Raw genomic sequence first — 20,447 nt, 5'->3', positions numbered from 1 at the left:
GGTTTTTATTTAGCCCCAAAGTATACTGAGTGATTCAGACACATTAATCCAACAGGAGTTAATCAAATCATATAGTTCTTTATGGGTTTGCAAGCCTGCAAATAAACAACCCATTCTGGCATGGGTTAACCCTGTTAAACAAACTCTGTTCATAGTTATTGCAGAATTGCTGAGGACTTTTTAGTGTACATGAGACAATGTGAGATTACAGTGATCATCTACAGGCGGTTTTCTTGACATTAAGAAGCAATTAAGGAAAATTAAAACCTTTTATTATTCAGTTATGCTCGATCATCTATCACCTGGTACAAAGAGAGAGGATACACTGTCATGATGACAACACAGGACGGTAGTGTAATCCAATCCAACAAACAAGCTTAGGTACTTCTCAGCTATTGTAAGTGAAATGTGAGCAGAGTGGATTTAAAATGCAGTGCTGTCTTCAAATACATTTCATCATTGTCAGTGAGGGAGGAGAAAGTGCTCCACACCTGACTGCTGTTAGTCTGCTAGGTGACCTGTGGCATGTTAAAACAGCGCTAAATCGCTGATGATACTAGACCTATAATTACATCAGTTTCACACTTTTCAGTGGTTTTAGCTCTTTCTAGTTTTTGCTTGTTTAATGTACTTGTTAGGAAGTGTCGGTCAGAGGGCCCAAAACAGCAATTGCTTCAATTTCAACCAGTCCACCCTGGAGAAAGAGACAGCATCAGTACGGTGAGAATTGTGGTTTTCTGTTGGGTTCAAAGCACAAAAGAATAACTGCATAAAAAGTCTTTGTCAAGTACTCACTCGAGGGAGAGCAGCGACCTGATAGGCAGCCCTGGCTGGGAAGTTGGTGCTAAAGACTAAAGAAAGCAGCTGAGTTAGGCCACCAACACATTTACACATACAGACTTTCAATGACTCACAGATAGAGAATCTACAGAAGCTTACAGGACTGCAAAGCAGCCAATTAACTACTGGTACCTGGCATTTATAGTGTTGTCCTTGTCTGACATGCCTTTATATCAACTGATAAACCAAGCAAGCTCTTTATAGTGACTGTCAGAGTAGGAGAAACACAGGTGTGCGAGTACACAAATCAGGGCTCTACGTCATCATCAGTCAGCTTGAACAAGCAGTTATTCATCTTATTAGTTACACTTTTGGATTTACATAAACCTGCAAATAGCACTGAATCAACAGAACATTTGTCTTTGTGACAATTTTAATCTGCACAACAATTTAACTATGTTCACACATATTAGACACAATATACATCAAATATCTAAAATTCAGTGTATAATTATCATATATATTCACACAGTTTCATCAGTACAAAAACCAAAACAACACATTATTAGATGCACAATGGGAAATGTATTACAATGAAAAGCCGCAGCAATAATTAAGACACATTAATGAGTTACTACAGAGTGTCCTTGATTGTGCTGTGCACTGCACTACAAAGTTATCTCTGGTTATCTCTCTGTTATCTGGATTCACTGAACCTAACACTCGTGATCACAAAGCTGGTTATCCACTCACTGAGTTAACCAAGGGTTTCCCGATCGAGGTATTTATTACTGATGCTATTAAAAAACTTTAGACACTCCTATTCTCAGAGGTCTGAGGGATCTTCAAGTAATGGTGACGCTATTTTCTGGAGACTTGACTGGTCAGTAGGTGGTGATTTCATACCTGTTGACCTCTAATATGGAAGCACAAGTTACCATGGCGATGTACCCTGGTAAGAAGTGACCACATTTGTGGTACAGAAAACCTGGGGTTAACCCCAAAGCTACCTGGATAAGATGAGTTCCTGTTTTGTAGTACAGGCCTCTGCTCAGGCAGCAGAATTTATGCCATTGTTGTTCTTGTCGGTTCATGTAACAGCAGCATAGCTGCACCCAACTTCAACCATAGCAAAAGCCTAATCAACCAGAATAAAGTGAAAACACCTGTGACTTGGTGCAGGGCCTTTAAAGACAGAGGTGGACTGAAAGAATAATCTGATTTGACTGTACTGATGTAATCACGGATAATGGACTCAACACAGAGTGCATCAACCTGGGTGCTTGGATCAGTTGATTGTAGGAGCAATACCTGAATTAACTGGCATTAGAAAAATGCCCAGCTATCTTTTCTACCATACTACTTAAACAATAAAATGGATATGGGGGCTTTGTGAATAGACTTAAACTTTTTTAAATTTAATCTATGGAATGTCAGATGTGGCAGTCTGTCGTCTGACATTTAGATTAAGATTAAGACCCGTTGGTGGGGGAAGCTCAGGTTTCACTCTGCTAAGTGACTCAGCAAATGTCAGCGTTCCCTGCGAGTGTTTCTGCCCCTGTGTTTCTGAATATTTATTTCATAATTCAACTTGCTCTGGAGTTTCCACAGCATATTTAGAATATAAAGAGGCAAATTGAAGCCCTAGTTGAGTTATTGTAAAGGCCTTCTGGGTGAATACATTACTGGAAAATTAAAGAGTCTATAAAATCTGCTTGTTATGCAGCAGCGCTGTACGTCGTCTGGACTGTGCTGACACCTGGTGGCTAACGTTGTATTGCAAAATGAAAGCCAACAGCAGCAGATAACTCCAAACACATACTGATACACGTTAATGACTGAATCATTGATACTCACATTGCTTGTACACGTCATTGACACTGGTGAAGTCGTTCATATCGGCTAAGAGCACTGTGGTTTTGACAACTTCAGGAAGTAACAAGAAAAGAAAGAAAATAGTGCATGATCGGGTCTGTGGTTGAAAAGTTGAAAGAATTGTCCTGTGCACATGCAAAGAAAGGCAAGGCTCTCTCACCGTTGGTGTAACCACACCCAGCAGCCTTGAGTATTTCAGCCATATTCACCAGAGCCTGAAGAAACAGAAGTCATGTACACGATTGTGCAAAAGTAATTCTCACTTTGGGATGACTTTCAGACCAGTCTTAAATTTATTCTGCAGCATTACAGAGAATTAAGGAATTAACCAGGAATTGGTCTCCCGCAGGAAAACTGGTGGGTTTTTTCAAAAGGCACTATTTTTAAAAGCATTGTCACTAGATTTTCTTTTAAATAATGGACTGCATTTATTCACACTGTAGCAGCCTCCCAATGGCTTGGTTGTGAGCTCAACTCCATTGCAATTATCTCAGCAGTTAGGAATTAGGAACATCTACTGATATCTGGATCGCTTTCAAGTGTCGCTGTACTCCATGTTCATGAATGAATGAAAGAATGAATCAGTGATGATGGGGATTCCAGTGTCACCTGTCTGGTTTGAGCCTGAACACCACCTTCCACCAGCTGTCCACTGGCAGGGTCCATTCCCAGCTGTCCTGAAATATACATGGTTCGATCCACCACCACTGCTTGGCTGGAAAACACACACAAACATGCAAAGACAAAGACTTAGCTACTCTGGGTTTATTTCATTCACAGTGTTAAATCTTATTGGCCTTTCTGCTGATCTTTGCTAAGTAAAGATTTACTAATAATGAAGGAAGTGAGGTTAAAAAAGTTGTATATTTGCTTGACTATTACGTCACTTATCTCTCCATGTGTAGGGTTTTAACTGAGGGTTGTTTTTTGACGTTTATTTCCTTTTGAATAATAGATTCATAAAATTGCATTTATGCATCTTCCCTGTTTTAATAATATATACACAGCTTCTTTTCTCGATAAAGAGAACACTCTCTATACCTGTGAGGAGTCTTGAAGTCATTTTTCTGTGCCCCTATTAAACATATGTTTGGGACTGCTTACCTGCATTTGTACAGTAACTGTAAAATTAGAAGCATCATGTCTCAGAGTGATGCTGAAAATAATTCATGCATTTATTTCTTCTAGGTGGGACTATTGTAACTCATTATTATATGGATGTCCTAAAAACTACCTAAAAAGCCTTCAGTTGAGCATTGTATCATATCACCCCAATAGAGCACTTTGCTCTCAGACAACTGGGATAACTGTGTTTCCTACAATGTTTCAAAGCACAGGTTTCAGCTTCCAGGCCCTTCTTCTGTGGAACCAGCTCTCTGTGCAGATGTGAGCGACAGAAACCCTCTCTGCTTTTAGGATTAGGCTTAAACTTAAGTTAGAGCTGGATCAGGAGGGTCGTTTGATTGTTTGGGGTCTTCTCTGTATTATTTTAGGCTCTTTACCATTTATAACAATATAAAAAAAAACTCGACTGGTGTCGTGATTTGACGTCATATAAATAAAATTAAACTGAATTTAATTAATGGCAGACTAAAGTATTGAAAAACCTCGGGCACAGTTTGCTGTTTAACATTTTAGTGGTGTGTAGAGTTTAAAGTGCAGCATCCAAAAATCTGAACTTTGCTCCCAAAAGCTCTGAGAGCATATGCTATCCCACCTCTCCCAGCAGCAATCTTATGGACGAAACAGTGAACTCAGTATAGCTGTATTACCAGATTAAGCAAAAAAAGTCGTGGTGTGTCATCAATGAATTGGCAGTCAGTGCTATTAACAGTCCAAATGTAATGTAGGTTGGTGCTGCGGCAGGTGTGTGCCAGCTGCAACTTTAACCTTAGGGCAATGATTCAAAGCTCTTCTCACCTGTACGGACCGATAGCAGCAGGAGCTTTAGCTGTGCTGATAATCCTCCTGATTAGTGCAGCCATTTCACTGGAAATCTATCGGCCCAAGTGAAAGAAGTAAGTTGTACAACAGAAGGCTGCAAGCAGAAAAAGCGCTGATGTCAGAAGGACGTCAGAGCTGCTTTACCGTAAAAGACATATCACATGCGCAAACACATTTGCCTTTACAGATTTTAGTTCCAAAACTGGTCACTTCAGACATTTTAAAACTCAAGTAAGAGACAATAGTGACAACATATCACATAATCTTACGAAAACGTACCTTGGTTTTTATTGGATTTTTTTGTTGACGCGCGAATACTCTACAAAGCCCCCTGAACACGTCATATCCGGAAGCAAACAAGACCAGCACCAGCGTGAGGAAACCTCACATGGTTGCTAAACGTAAAACTAGAGGGTCCCTGCAGCTGGAACAGCGTTTCTGACACACATCACACTGGGGAACCTTGAGGTAACCTTATGAAGTGTAATTCCTCTGTACGTTTGGTATAGAAATGTTTTTGCTTTGGTTTTGTTAGTTAAAACAACTCCCCAACTTTACGCCAGGTAACGTTGCTAGCAAGCCTGCGTTTTAGCTCAGCATTCAACTGTTTGGGTTAGAAGGTGCTCACATAGTGAGGTCTCAAGCGTCTTATTGTATCTTACAGAAAATGTCTGCGGCTAAAGTCAAAATGCGGGAGAAGAAGATGAGAAATCAGCCCGCCAGTGTGCAGTATCCATCTTCTTCATCTAACGTGGAGAGCAGCACACAGAATGGAGCAGACGCCCCTGGCACCGGTACTCTTGCCTTCCCTGGTTATTTCACGTAGCCTATTACATATTAAACTGGAAGAACGGCCAGCGAGTCCCCTACAGTAATGCAGAACAAAGCACACATGTGTTTTCTTCCACGTATGAAATGGATTCTTGTATAAAAATTTACTGCCAAAATAGTTAAATCGGCAGATAATATGAACCACATAAGCAGAATAAAGCCAAGGTGAACTGAACAGTTTTGCTCTCCTTGGACTGTATCATACATACTTGAAAGATAAGGTCATACATGACTGTATCTGATATAGCTATACATTAAATATCAAACACAACAGAACATTCTTCCTGTCTAAGTAAATGGATATATGTCATATCTGATATTTCTGCTACTTGCCATGCAGTGCGTCCAGAAAGTATTCACAGTGTGTCACTTGTTCCATGTGTTGTCATGGAAGACTCATGAAAACATGTTAGTTGTGCCTTATTCCAAAATGGACTAAATTGTACATGACATCTCTGATAATGACAAAGTGAAACAGCTTGCTTGAAATTCTTGCAAATCTACTAAAAACAAAGGTATAACTTGTAGATGAGTATTCACAGCCTTTGCCATGACACACAGAGTCAAGTTCAAGTGCATCCTGTTTCAACTGATTGACTGTTTTCATAGCTGATTGGAGCCCACCTGTGGTAAATTCACCACTCATCACCTGGCCAGTACCATCCCGACAGTGGAGCATGGTGGTGGCAGCATCATGCTGGGGGATGTTTGTACATGTGCAGCAGTGTACAGAGACATCCTTTATGCTGACCTGCTCCAGAGCGCTCTGGGCCTCAGACTGGGATGAAGGTTCATCTTCCAACAGGACAACAACCCTAAGCACACATCCAAGATAACAAACATAACTGATCCCCATCCAGCCTGATGGAGCTTGGGGGTCTGCAAAAAAGAATAAGAGAAACTGCCCAAAAATAGGTGTGCAGAGCTTAAACTCAAAAAGACTTGAGGCTGTAATTGCAGCCAAAGGTGCTTCAACAAAGTCCTGAGCAAAGGCTTTGAGTACTTATGTACATGTATGCATTTATAGGACTGCATCTGTCTGTGAAGGTTCTCAATCATCTAGCTCATCATAGTCTAAGGAGCCTGGAAAGAAAAGCGTCTGGACTTCTTTAAGTTTCTTGAAGACGTTTCATCTGAGAAGCTTTTTCAGTTCTAGGGTCAAATGGTGGAGAGTCCCAGATTTTAAGCCCTATGGGAGTGCCCCCCCCCAAGAGGGTCATGGACCCCCTATTAATCCTTTACGTAATCACATGAGCCAAGGTGTGAAAACGGGTGTGGGTCACAATCAGCCAAGGTTTTGGGTGAACCCACTGTGAAAACTAGCCCCACCCTGTCATGTGACTTACTGAGGTCAGATGACCAAGGATGTGAGTGGGCGTTAGGGCGTCTGGAAAGGGATCTCAAAACTGGATTATGGATGGCAGACAGTTGGTGTCGTAAGGCACCGCCTCTGTCCAAAGGACATCTAGAGGGCATTTCGGGCATCTAGAGGACCCCCTTGTCCATGGTCACACTTAATTTGGGACAAATCAGAGCATTTATAGTGAAATAACCTGAGTTCAGGTCTAGCACCTCCTGTTTAACATAGCTTTTTCCAATTGACATTAATAACTTTATGCAAGAATTTATTTCATGTGTAAGAGACCTTCGAGAAAATTATTACTGTTGCTTTGTTTTGTTGCACCTCTGGTAGGAGTATCTCAAGATTTTGTGAGTCTTCCCTATGGACTGTCTGTCACTTGGTTCTTATGATTTTTTTTTTTTCTTTAAAACTTTTTTTAAGTGCCCTCCAAATTTTTGTCTTTCTAGTTCCTCATCTTCCTCTGTCATGTGTTGTTCATACAGTGAATATAGGGAACATATTTTTTCCAAGGGAGGAATCCCTTCTTATTAAGGTTGTTTCTATGATGAGATTCATGTGAAAACAGAATAAACAAGAGGACAAAGATGTTAGATGCCTTATTAAGTTGGGCGAGTTTTCACGCATTTGTAGAGGCAGACCACACTTGACTCACTCTCACTTTTGTTTGACCCCGACAGGAAAAAATGCTGATCCTCTCAAAGGTGGTCTTTCGGAGGTGCACCCCTCTACAGAAAGGCAGAAGAAAACTCCCCACCAGAGCGGATGGGTCCGTGGACATCATAAAGATGGTGGTGGCTACACTAAGGAGATGCCCAAATACGTCACTGGTAAAATCTCAACATTTTTTACATCCATCCATCCATTCGCTTCCGCTTATCCTTTTCAGGGTCGCGGGGGGCGCTGGAGCCTATCCCAGCTGTCATAGGGCGAGAGGCAGGGTACACCCTGGACAGGTCGCCAGTCTGTCGCAGGGCCAACACACAGGGACAGACAACCATTCACACTCACATTTACTCGCACATTCACACCTAGTGACAATTTGGATTATCCAATTAACCTATCCCCATTTTTTACATATTAAGTTTAATTCAGAGCATAGACAGTCATGAAAGAAATGAATTGTAAAGGTATTCATGAACAGAGACCGTCCAGTGAATGACTTCCATCTCCATCTTTACCTTCCTCACTCAGCTGGAGCTTTTGCAAGGGCCAGGGCTGCAGAGGTGAGCGCCATGTTGAAAGCTGTCAGAAAGACCACAAGCAGCAGCCGTGTGTTTGAAGCTCTGCCCAAACACATGAGGAGACGAGCCATGAGCCACAACACCAAGCGGCTTCCTCACAGACTGAGAGAGGTGGCCAACAGAATGGTAAATTTCTGGACGTATTTTATTTTCAGCACTTGAATGTCTCACAAACACCTCCATACCCTTGTTTTATATACAAAGTCCTCCACTCTGAGTACCTGGGACATGTCCACTCACTTGTCCTTCCTCTGTCAGCGGGAGAAGGGCCTCCAGGCTGGCTCCAAAAAGAAGAAGGAGCAAGCAAAGAGCAAGAGCCGCAAGGCCCGGCGGCGTCACGGAAACCTGCTGCTGGAGTTCAATCGCCGTCAGCGGAAGAACATTTGGCTAGAAACGCACATTTGGCACGCCAAGCGCTTCCACATGGTTAAAAAGTGGGGTTACTGCCTCGGGGACAGGCCCACATACAAATGCTACCGGGCTTGCTACAGAGCAATGAGCAGCCACTGCCTCCTACAGGTAACCACCTGCTGTTCACACAGACTCTGTGAATAATTTGTTTTTACGTACTGTAATGTCGCTGTCTGGAACATCAGCTTACATTTTGCATTATCTCTGCTCAGGATCTCTCTTATTACTGCTGCATAGAGCTGCAGGGGGACGAAGACAAGCTTCTAGCTGCTCTTTCACAGCTGACCAGCAAGGAAGCAGGTAAGAAATAATTGAGGTTTTCCGTTGGGCTTCTCTCTTTGCCTTCAGACAATAGTTCTGATGGCAAAAGAACCAGACGGGTTTTTATCAGCAACTCCTGCTAACTTACACATTTAGTTTAAGTAGTGTAGTTATATGCCTTTTCTTTTCTTTTCTAGGCCCTACGTTTGCTGCAGCACTGTGTCTGTCAGGAAGGAGACAGGGCAGTGTCATGGTGTACAGAGCTGGACGGTACCCCTCACAGCCCCTGGGGCCCGTCACCTTCCTCTGGAGACCCCGCACACAGGGCTCAGTGCACAGGCAGCTGTGGATCTGGGCTCATCCCACTCTTAAGCAGGTGTGACTGGTTTTAGAGGTCTGCTGGTTGTAAATTATTTTTATGGTTGGCCTTTCGAATTTTTACTTGATATTATTACATTTACAAATGACTCCAGCAGGACTGTTAATTCCATATACGGTATCCTCCTTCCAGGATCTTCTGCCTGAATTACAAACTGTGTGTCAGTGTTGTGAGGCTGTATTACCTCCGGCTGCACCAGTAGAGGTTAATCCCACCTTGGAGGCAGAGTCAGAGCCTGAAAACACACCTGAGGCCAAGCCGGTACCTGGAACCAAGAGAAAGCGTAGCTGTAAAGATGCCACTGGACCCCCTGCAAAGAAGATCCTGGGTGATGGAACAAGATTACGCTCCACCCCAGTGAGCTGGAGGTCCAGCTCAAATGGAATAGTTATAAAGTTTGTGTCATTTCAGGAACAAACCGAAGCGTTTGATTGAACGTTTATTTAGGAGATTGGATTTTACTGTAGATGTTGATGATTGTTTCATTCACTTTATTCTTTGTGTGTGCGCGTGCAGCGATCTCACAATGGAGATTGTACGCTATCGGCTGATTGGACCACAGTCCCATTCGGTGTTGGTAGACACTTTAGAAGCTGCTACAGGCTGTGATGTAAGAACTGTACTATGTTATTAACTTGAATTGTTCCCAAAAGGCGTTTTTCATTTACACTTCATGCTTGAATTTGTTTTTTGTAAACAAGGAAGTGCCAAAATCCCAGACGTGCTCCCTCTGGTGGCCTCAGCACTGCTCAGATGAGGCCAAGATGACTCTGCATCAACAACAAGCTGATATCTTTAACATCCTGAAAGGTTTGTTTTTCCTCTACTTTTTAAAATCCCTGATTACTTATTTTGCTAGTTGATTGTGTGTCCAGGCTTTTCTGTCTCACCCTGACTGTCGTTCACATAGGCATCTATTCGACCGCCGAGCTCCCCTCAGGCACGGTGCTGGGTCTGACTGTGGATGACCCGAGGCTCACTTTACCAAGAAAGAGAGTTAAAGCTTTGCCTTGTGTAAAGCAGGCACAAGGTAAAATCGCCAGATATGACGGTGGAGGAGGGGAAAGGGGTTTTAAAGTCGAGTACTTGTACATCTCACAGTATATCGACACTGTTGCTTCTCTCCTGCCGCAAAATCTGACATAGCAGAGAGTCAGTCTGTTGTTTCTGGTCCTGAGGTTGTTTCAGTGAGTACACATCTGGTTCTGTGCTCCGGGGAGCCTCTGCTTCGCCATGCAGATGTTCCAGGTTCGAATCCTGGCAGAACCCTGTACTCGAAACACACCCTTAGTGACTGACAACAGCTGACTTATGAGAAGATGCTTGAAAGAGGTCTGTTTTTAAAAGGGCCCTTTAGTGATTTAAATCGGATGTACCATATTCATGATCCATTCTCATTGCATAAATGGAAAAATAGAATAAAAGTCTCTTTTGTTATCTTAACATAATTATTATACTTGATATTCAATGTCTTATATCAAGCTGTTAGTTTCTAGTTTTTCTTTTATCAAATTTCAGTAGGAAGTTGATCATCAGGCATATTTCAGACTGTGAGGGAAAAGCAACAAAAAATATGTGAACATATGAATAAACAGGAAAATTCTACAATTAAAAATAGAACTGCTTGGCTAATAAATTTATGCCTTTATATTTTCTCTCAGCCTTAATGGCTTCGCAGCATCATGAGGCTGTAATAAGTGTAAATTGGGAACCTTTTATTGTTCATGTGGGTGGAGCTCTGACAAACAGGTTTGCTGTGATATCTGGGTAATATTGCTCAGTACTATTTTTCTTTGCCTCATCCTGCTTTACAGTAGGAGTACTGAGTTATTATAGAAAATGCATATTTGATGTCTAGCATCTGAACTAAGTCAGGTTTAAATCTTCATATTGGACTTTATTGACTATACAGATGACTAGACACAGTACAGATTTTCTTGTACTAGATGGGTGTTTTGCTTCTCTTTGGTAAATCGGTGGTGAAATGGGACCCACAGGGGCATAACATTATGATTGATCACTCTGTGGCCATCCCTAATCAGCTGCAACATTAAAACAACCTGCCCTGCTGTTGCCATGGTGGTGTGTGCTAGTCTGCACCGATGCTTATGTGGGTGGTATATGTTAAAGTAACATCCACATAAATTCCAGGACCCAAGGTTTCCCAGCAGAGCGCTGCATTGCACCGTGATATGTTATTACTTTAACGCTCTGTGTTTTGAATTATTTTGGCAAATCAAGTTCTATTAAGGCCAAACCCAGTGTGAGAGATGCAAACATGACTTTGGCTGCATAAATGAAAACTCTGCAGATGTAACAACGTTTTTTTTTTTGTTTTGTTTTTATTAAATCATTGATAAATCACCTGCTTATCAAAATTTTAGATCATAAAGCAGAGGTCGAGGGACTCTGTCTCACCTCACATTAGTGATGCTGGTTATATAGGGGTATGCCATGTATGTGTGTTTCTTCCAGAGGTGGACGAAGAGAAGAGGCGGAAGCTGATGTTGGAGGGAGTACCAGAGCCTTGCTGTCAGAGTTTCATTTGGGAACAGTCTGTGCGAGACAATGTCACCGATAACAAGATATCTGAGCAGGTAGCTTATTCTCCCGCCACTAGCATTGTCGTCGTATCGTGCGTTAGCCTCTCCATTCCTGAAAGAGCACATGTGGCTCTTACTTGTTACACTTTCTGTTACCGCCTGCAGGAGCTGAACCGTATGAGGAGTGAGGTGCTGGTGCCAGGCTCCAGGCTGAGCCCAACTCCCCTGCAGGGTCGTGTCCCCATTCTCCTTGTTGAGCAGCCGGGCAAGCAGGTTGGGCATGAGATGAGCTCGTGGGGTGCTGGATGGGACCTGTTGCTTCCCAAAGGCTGGGGGATGGCCTTCTGGATCCCACTGGTAATACGTTTTGGAGTATTTTTTTACTTTTCCTTGGAGTGGTTTGGGTGCTTTCACACTACTTGGTTTGGTTAAATCGAATGCTGCCACGTTTACTTATTTGCTGTGTTGTTGGGTTGATGTACTGTGAACTCATATAGTGAGTTTTAGTTTGCTTCACAGTGCACTGTGGTGTGGTTTATTTCTTGTTACAGTGGAGGTTTCAAGAAGAAAATAAAAGACAGATCTGAATGTTTGAAAGTGTTTTGGAAAAATTCTGTAAAGATGAGATGAAAAATACTCAAAGGATAAATTCAAATGGTTTATTATTTAGATAAGTTGAAAAAAAAGTTAAACAAGCAAGTAAATGAAGAAACAAGGTAGAGGAGAGAAAACCCCAACAATCCCCTCTGAGCAAGCACTTGGCGACAGTGGGGAGGAAAAACTGCCTTTAAACGGGCAGGAACCAGGAGTGGACAGTCAACTGCTGGGACTGGTTGGGGGGGTTAACAGAGGTGGAGCAAGACGAGGCTACATCAGGTGAGGAAGCAGTAGCGTCTCTCCTCCGGAACAAGTGGAACCATTTTTTCTTTTTTTTCAGGCACTTTTCCACGAGCGCTTTTTTTCTCCAGGATGAGATTTCTCAACTCATCAATTGTTTCTGTGTTTTGATTTTCAAGTCTCTCACATCTTTGTTCCACCTCTTCTAATGTTGCTTGTTGTTCTTCAAGCTTGTCTTGGAGTTGTTTGGATGTTGCCTCCTGTATCAGCTTGTCCTTGTGCATGTCTGCATTTCTCTGTTGCACTTCTTTGTGCTTGTCTTCTAACTGCTCGTTTCTTTTCTGGATTTCTTGGAGGGTGAGCTGCAGGTCTTCATGTATTTTGTCTTGTTGTTCTTTTTGTGCCTGCATTTGAGTGTTTTCACGCTTCAAGTTATTATATTCCACCAAAATCACCTTAACGAGCTCTGAGTTGTTTCTCGCATTTTGCTCGATCCTTTGCTGCATCTGTGAGCAGCGTTTCTCCAGTTTGTCCTTTTCTTCTTCCACTTTAGTTGCTTTGTCCTCCAGCTGATTACAAAACTCTTGCAGTTTTAGACTGTATCTTATCAGTCATCATTTTATTGTCTTTGAGCTGGTTGGTCATTTCTTTTAGTTCTGCACTCTTTTGTCTGTTTTCTTTAATGAGGTGCACAATCTGCTCTCGGGTTTGAGCAAACTTGATTCCCCAGCCCTCATTAATAATTTTTATGTCCGGCTGGCGCTGTTGTCTGTCTTCCAGCTCTTTATTTTGGGCTTCCATTCGTCTACACTTGTTCTCCAGTTGAAGTTTCTCTTCTTCAATTTGTTGCATTTTTTTCTGGAGAAGGTAGTTTTCTTTCCTACTCTCCTCTAACGCCCTTTGGAAGGATGACACGCCATTTGGGGAAATTGGCCGGCCACGCCAGGAAGGAGAGGCGGCGTAATCTTTTTGAATTGGTTGTTTTTTTGTTTTTTTTTTCTTGGAAACATGTTCGAGTTTCAATACGATGACTTTGTTTCTGTGGTGAACGTTTGTAGGCTGCAAACACAGATGCTGCTAAAACGAACTAAAACTTGCTGTTTCTCACCCCTACTTAAGGAAACGCATCAAAGGACCTAAGATTCTTAAGATCTCCCTATGACATCATCACTAGGGATGGGTACCGGTGTCCGGTTCTGTCATAAACGGTAGTAACCAGACCGAAAAGCAGCGCACATTTCGGTGCTTTATTTCGGTGTTTTTTTTTCCTGAGCTGTGATACACTTTAGATTCTAGCCAATCATTTTACGTTTCCGAGGATAGTAAAGCGGGCCCAGGTATGTACGTTCTTTTAGAGCAGAGCTACAGATTAAAAATGCCCAAGGCGAAGCGGTCAAAAGTCTGGCTGTACTTCACAGCAAAAGATGCAAACTCAGCAGCCTGCAACAAGTGCTTTAAGCTGATACTGTGCAAAGGAGGTAACACCTCAAATCCGATGAAACACCTGGCGACGCATAGCGGGTTTTTTTAAAAGCCGAGAAATGCGCCGTATTTGATAGCTTGCTGCGAGACCTCACACCGTGCACATCTACTGCGCGTGGGTTGCCTGTTATCAGACCTGGAGTTTGCAACATCCCCCAAAAACCCGAAGAGTAGAGTCCTGGCCCCTAGCCCTGCCAGTGTAGCAGCAGCAGCCGTTCTTCTCTGCGTGAGTAGCTTAATGTTGTTCGTGTGTAATTTACGTTGAGTAGGCTAACCACGTTATTACGTTAATGCATGTAAGGTGAACTAGCAAACATCATCATAGCTACATACGGCTGTCTTCTTGTTTGATGGCAGATACTCCCTTCACCCTGGCCAAAAAGGCTAAAATGACCAAAGAAAAAGTGGAAAACAGTTAAACATGAGAGGTTTTTGGACAAAGTTTGTGTTCTCCATTCTTTAAGCACCGGTTTGAGCACCGTTTAAGCACCGGCACCGTTTCAAAAATACCGGTTTGGCACCAGTATCGGATAAAACCTAAACGATACCCACCCCTAATCATCACTCCCTAAGCCAATGAGATTGTCACAAGACATTTTGGAATGGGGTATTTTTTTAAAACTGTTTTTTAAACTGTTTTCAAACTTAACTTAAAATTTCAGTGTTTCCTAGTTGTGGACTATTGGTTAGTCCAGCCGATTATGAAATTAATTGTCACAAACATCCCTAATATTATATAACAGACAACAGAAAACAAGACAGTTTTTTTTTTCTATGCAATAGAGCTATAATAAAAGTTATTTTAAATTATCCTACTTTTTATAAAAGAGAACATTTATTAAAGAATATGTATTTAATTAAAAAACTCTGTTCATCTAAAGCAGGGGTCAGCAACCTTTAAGACCCAAAGAGCCGAAGATCCATAATTGGCCTATCTGGGGTTGAAAGTCTCGATAAATGCACGGCGTTTCACCGGGTACACCGGCTTCCGCGAGTGTGACGCTTACTTTGAGCTATGAAAAAATAACAAAATATAATTTTATTTGTATATTGCAAAATCACAATAATCTTCCAATTTAGAACTACAAGTTTAAAAAAAAAAAAAGAACTAACATAAATAAAATACACTTCAGCTAAATACTAATTTATTTTCCCAAACCACGCGGAGCCGCACTATAAGGACTAAAGAGCCGCCCCCTGATCTAAAGGGTATAACAAAAAGGGGGAGCTTCCTGCTCGAAAATGAAATGTCCCCACTGGGCGATCGTGGCTCACGAGTTAGCCTTGTAATCGGAAGGTTGCCGATTCGAGTCCCGGCTTGGACAGTCTCGGTCGTTGTGTCCTTGGGCAAGACATTTCACCCGTTGCCTACTGGTGGTGGTCAGAGGGCCCGGTGGCGCCAGTATCCGGCAGCCTCGCCTCTGTCAGTGCGCCCCAGGGTGGCTGTAGCTATAGCTACATAGCTGTAGCTATAGCTACAGCTATGTAGCTTGCCATCACCAGTGTGTGAATGTGTGTGTGAATGGGTGGATGACTGAACGTGTAAAGCACTTTGGGGCTCTTAGGGGCTGAGTAAAGCGCTATACAAATACAGGCCATTTACCATTTTTCTGGGCGTGGGTGCTTAACTAGTTAAAAAGAACAAAAAAACAAACAAACATCTGTCTCCCATTTTTTTTATGTCACACAGGAAAGAAGCTTCAATATCTGATGAGAAGACATTAATTTGTTGGTGTTTGTGGTGTTTGGTGCAGTTTTCTTGTTTTCTGGGTTGTTTATTTACAGTGGAGATGAAGATCTCTAACAAGTTGATTTGTTCACATTTGCACATCTTAATTTTTAAGAGGAATGTGATTTTTGAGTTTGTGCACTATATGCATGTAAGGCAACCGTTTCCTCTTTCACTATTTTTGTGTGCTGCATTTTTCTCTTTTAACAAAAGGGGGACAAAAGACATTTAAGTCGACCTAAGATGATTTGTTTAAATTTTTACAAGGTCTTACTGAGGTGATGCAAAGTGAAACATGCTTTCTTCTTTTTTGGTAATGTGCTGGAAAAGCTTGAAAATTGACCTGGAATGTGCTTAAAAAGTGCTTGAATTTGACCCTGAAAAATGTGTATGAACCCTGAGTGGGGCAAAAGCAGATACAGTGGGGGGAATGATTATTTGATCCCATACTGAATTTGTAGCTTTGCTCTCTTTGCTGTTCCTCCACAGCTGAAAAACACTTATGGGATTTTGTCATCACCCTGCGCCGTGGCCAGTGTGGATCCGATAAATTGATACCATTTAAAATCTTGGACAAGTTCGAATATGGCTCATCTTGACCTCAAGTTCAGAGGTCAAGTTTTCTGACAATCTTGTGAATGTGGTAACTTGACAACAAGGCCACATAGGATCTAAAATTGATACCATAGTTGTGTCTTCTAGGTACTAGCAGTTTTTATGGAAGTTTAATTTTAATGGAGGGAGATCAACCAAAAATCAAGAATAAATGCATTACATATGTTATAAATTGATTTACATGTCATTGAGTGAAATGGTATTTGATCCAGAATTCTGGCATAAAAATCATGGATGAAAACGGCTAAAGGATGGGTCTTCCAGCATGACCATTACCCAAACGTGGCTAAAAAAGAAGCTCATTAAGATCACAGCTAACCAGTTCTCAATCCTCAATATGAAGTCTGTGGAGGGAGCGTATGCTTTGAGTTACCAAGAATCAGCCAAGAAATGTAAAGCATTTAGAGCTGCTGTAAAGATGAGTGCAAACCTAGTAAGCAAGTTCTGTTTTACTTCACATCTATTTCACTCGTAAATCAGTAAAACGGTGCATAACTTTTGTAATTTATTTCCTCTGGATTTTGGTTCATGTTCCAACTCTCTCCATGAAAATAAAGGCTGTTAATTTCTTTGTAATTAAACTAACTTACAGTTTCTGCAGGAGATCAAATGACCATTTCCCCCTTTGTGTATGATAAAATCAAAAAACTATAGAATAGAAAAATACATCTGCTTGTCAGCTGTTCAAGAAATGATCTTATAATTAGCCTGTTTTAAAAAAAAATAAAAATACAATAAAGGGTCACTTGGTAACTATATTTCCACTTTACTTGTTTGCCATCAAGTTGTTGTGGACTGTAAGCTCTGAGAGTTAATAATCAGTTGTTTTTCCTTGAATCCTGACTCCACAGAACATACATGTGCACATTGGAAGCAGAAACATTTAATAATGGTCACTTCTTCTTTTTCTTGTTTGTCTGTTGGTTTGCAGATGAAAAATGTAACAATGTATCTTTTTCTTGGTTTAAACCCCCCCCCCCCCCCCCCCCCCCCAAAAAAAAAAAAAAAACCTAAACTGCATGAAAGGAAGCACACTTGACATGTCGATAACACCACCTTCATCTGATAACCTACTACCCAACTGCTTAAGGCTGGATCACCTAGACTGGTTGCAAATAAGCCAGATGGTGATATCAGAGATTCTCAGGCTTTCACTTTATATTTGCTTCCTCATTTTATTGAAAATGTAGAGTGATGTTGGTAAGATATGCTATAATACTGTAGGGCCTTTACCTTACAAAATGAAGCATCTTGAGGTGACTGTTGTGCTATATAAATAAAGTTGAATTGACTGAAGCCCTCAGATTTGCTTTACCTCTGAAGTCGGCTAAAAATCCATCTCTTCTGTGTCGTTTCTCCCTCCTGCAGGTGTACAGAGGAGTTCGCATAGGTGGACTCAATATGAGTCTGAAACACTCTCAAAACAAAGCAGCGCCTCACTTTCCCCGTGATTATCCAGACTGCCCCGCAGGCATGCGTTTTCAGGAGGAGCAGGAGGCCGAGCTGCTGAACAAGTTTAAAAGGTCAGCTGGATACTGAGTAGGGAAGGAAGAAAAATATTAATGCAGTGTGTGATTAATTTTTATCAAACATGGTGAGGTCCGTTTTCAGTGGGGACGTTTTGTCCTGCCAAAGCTTTTGTGTATCTTGTAATATTATTCTGGCGTCTAACTACTATGTCAGCCTGCAGACAGAAAACAGAATCTTAAGAACTTGCCCAGAATCTCAAAGTCGTTTATACATGTTGGATATGTTTCTCCAATTTGTTTTAATTAACTGCTGGCAACGTTAAAAGCAATCTTTCAAATGTGATGGTAAAATATTTTTAGTTACATAAACATTAGCTGAGGTGATAATGAGACTTTATTGGAACTAAAAACTCTTCGCCGTGTTCTGTTTTTAGTGTAAAGTCATAAACGGGGGTAATAATATTCATAATCTACAGCCTGAGTGGTGAGATCAGCAGTAGATTAGAGGTTTTGATAAGAGGAAGCACTCCAAAGATGTAACCCAGTTAATTTTCATAATGCGGATCTCTGTCGCCATGCAGATGAGATGCTAATAAAGTCGCTTGTCCCCTTCTATCCACTGCTCGACACTTGTGATGTCTTGCATAAATTGGCAAGGTTGCCCAATGGTTTGACAAGGTTTGCCCTTTTGACCTCTCCGTAGGCATCCACCCGCCAAGAGGACCAATTACATTAAGCATGGCTGTGTGGCTCCTTTCTGTTGCCCTTGGCAACAGCTGGCAGAGGAGTGGGAGATCATCGTGCGGGAAGGAGGCACCCAGACACGAACCACAGCGCAGGCTGACGCTGTGACCGAGGAGAGGACATCACAACAGGCGATCAGCATAACAAAACCTCCGAGCCGATTCACTGTACTGAGGTACATGTTTTAAACGTTTGTGGTGTTCTTTTCTTAGAGTGAAGATAAACTTTTATCAGTACTGACGTGTACACTAACATACACGCACTGGTGCTCCCAAAGTGCCTTTATCACACACGTCTAAATCGCACTTTTAGAAATATTAATGCAGCAGACTTTTTAGAGTCCCTTGAGATTAATGTGCTGTGTTTTTGGGAGGCCGTGGACTCCAATCATCTCTTTCCTCCTCTTTGTATTTTTTATTAAGAGACACAATCGCTGCTTTTGACAGCTTTGATGCATGCTGCTTCTCCAGTCTTACCCCCCTTTCATCATAATGTCCCCGATGAGAATACCCAAAGTACATCCAGCCTTAAATTGCTGCAATACATCACTGTGATTAGTGGAGGGGAAAAGTAGCATCTATCCTCATAAAACCATCACATAAGCTTTGAGTAATGACTGACTTTATGGGAAAAAAATTGGATTGATTTTCACCGTCCCTTGGCTCCCTTTTTGTTTTCAACATTAGGCATTAAAAATGTTCTCCAACAAAATTTGGTCTATGAGGATGGCTAATGGGGCCAATGAAAATGCTACTTTTCCTTTTAGTATTAATCACCTGATTTAAATGGGGCTTTTTAAACAAATTTCTTTTTTGCTTCCTAGGAACAGAAAGGCTTTGAAGCTGCTTTCTGCCTGGTGCAGACCCACAACATCCAAAGGTCAGAGGCCATGCCGTGTTGGCGAGCTACCGCCTATCAGCTGTGAAGCTGTGACGTCGTTCCTGTCAGCACATGCGATGAGTCTGGTGTGGGTGCATGTGTCGCTGCCGTCAAAGGGCAAACCGGAGTACCATGCCATGTTATGCGTGCCAACTCCAGATGACCTAAAGGCGCTAGGAAATCGACAAGGAACTGGCGGTCCTCAGGAGCCACCACACAGAGACCACTTTAAAGGCAGAATTAAACGCAGAAAAAAGGACCCTAAGAAGGCTGCAACACCCTCTGTAACTCCTGATAAGCCTGATGGCAAGAAGGCAGACCTCATCTTTGCTTCTGACTTAGACACCAACGCATCCAAAGACCCTAAATCCTTCTCGGAGTCTTCCTCAGACCTCGTCCTAGGGCTGTGGCCGGATCCTCTGCCCAGTGTTGCCTCTCACTGCTCCCGGGTGACCGTGGGCTGGGTCACTCAGGGTGACTTCTCCATGTCTGCAGGCTGCGGGGAGGCTCTTGGATTTGTGAGCGTTGCTGGGCTCCTTAATACACTCCTCAATCAGACCTGCGAACACAAAGGAAAGCTGCTGCTTCGGAACCCCACCTCCTTGCACTACCGCTTTGCTAAGATCAACATAGAGGTCTGAGGTCTGTTTTAGTCTATGCAAGTTAATGCCAAGAGTTCAGTAAATTGTTTGATGTTTCATTTGTTCAGTGATTTGATGGAATCTGTGTGCCTTGACTGAAGATTTATTGACTTGCATGGCATCACAACAAGCAACTAATTGACTTTTTAGTTGAGTATAGTATACTCTGAGATACATCTTTACCTTTTGTTTTACTTAGTTAAATCAATAATCTGTAAAAGAATCGGTTGAATACTGTAAATGAATGAGAGCCTTGGTTTGTCTCAGAAAGATTAAAACTTTAAGTTTGGGTTTCCTGAATGAATGGATTTGATGAGTTATGTTACAGACTTTGTGTTTAAGAGGGTGTTTGCAGCTTCCATTGCATTGAAGAGGTTTTGAGTATATGCTATGAAATAGGCGTACTATACTGAACAGAACTGC

The 20,447-nt window shown here is 42.0% G+C and overlaps 2 protein-coding genes across 3 annotated transcripts; one reads left to right on the top strand and one right to left on the bottom strand.

Annotated features, from left to right (window-relative positions):
- Nucleotides 1-182: 182 nt before the first annotated feature.
- On the bottom strand, nt 183-4,930 carry LOC308406425 (2-iminobutanoate/2-iminopropanoate deaminase-like). Of its 2 annotated transcripts, none has more exons than XM_080897434.1 (7): nt 4,879-4,930; nt 4,576-4,652; nt 3,265-3,370; nt 2,816-2,870; nt 2,638-2,706; nt 796-851; nt 183-694 (listed from the first exon to the last, which is right to left on the bottom strand). In XM_080897434.1, exons 2-7 carry the CDS (start codon nt 4,638-4,640, stop codon nt 635-637), a joined length of 411 nt encoding a protein of 136 aa, XP_080753560.1. In that variant the 5' UTR covers nt 4,641-4,652; nt 4,879-4,930; the 3' UTR covers nt 183-634. The 2 variants fall into 2 exon arrangements, with proteins under 2 accessions (XP_080753560.1, XP_080753559.1); XM_080897433.1 differs by having other exon boundaries at nt 189-694; nt 4,576-4,693; nt 4,879-4,898.
- A 10-nt stretch (nt 4,931-4,940) lies between these two features.
- On the top strand, nt 4,941-20,324 carry pop1 (POP1 homolog, ribonuclease P/MRP subunit). Its single transcript, XM_080897428.1, has 16 exons — nt 4,941-5,067; nt 5,264-5,393; nt 7,471-7,620; nt 7,985-8,160; nt 8,293-8,553; nt 8,658-8,745; nt 8,904-9,082; nt 9,218-9,480; nt 9,602-9,695; nt 9,787-9,895; nt 9,996-10,115; nt 11,561-11,682; nt 11,794-11,985; nt 17,660-17,814; nt 18,464-18,679; nt 19,328-20,324. Exons 2-16 carry the CDS (start codon nt 5,267-5,269, stop codon nt 20,022-20,024), a joined length of 2,949 nt encoding a protein of 982 aa, XP_080753554.1. The 5' UTR covers nt 4,941-5,067; nt 5,264-5,266; the 3' UTR covers nt 20,025-20,324.
- Nucleotides 20,325-20,447: the final 123 nt, after the last annotated feature.

Source organism: Rhamphochromis sp. 'chilingali' (assembly GCF_963969265.1).
Source record: "Rhamphochromis sp. 'chilingali' genome assembly, chromosome: 11".
Lineage (NCBI taxonomy): Eukaryota > Metazoa > Chordata > Actinopteri > Cichliformes > Cichlidae > Rhamphochromis > Rhamphochromis sp. 'chilingali'.
This window is presented reverse-complemented; position numbering and strand designations above follow the sequence as displayed.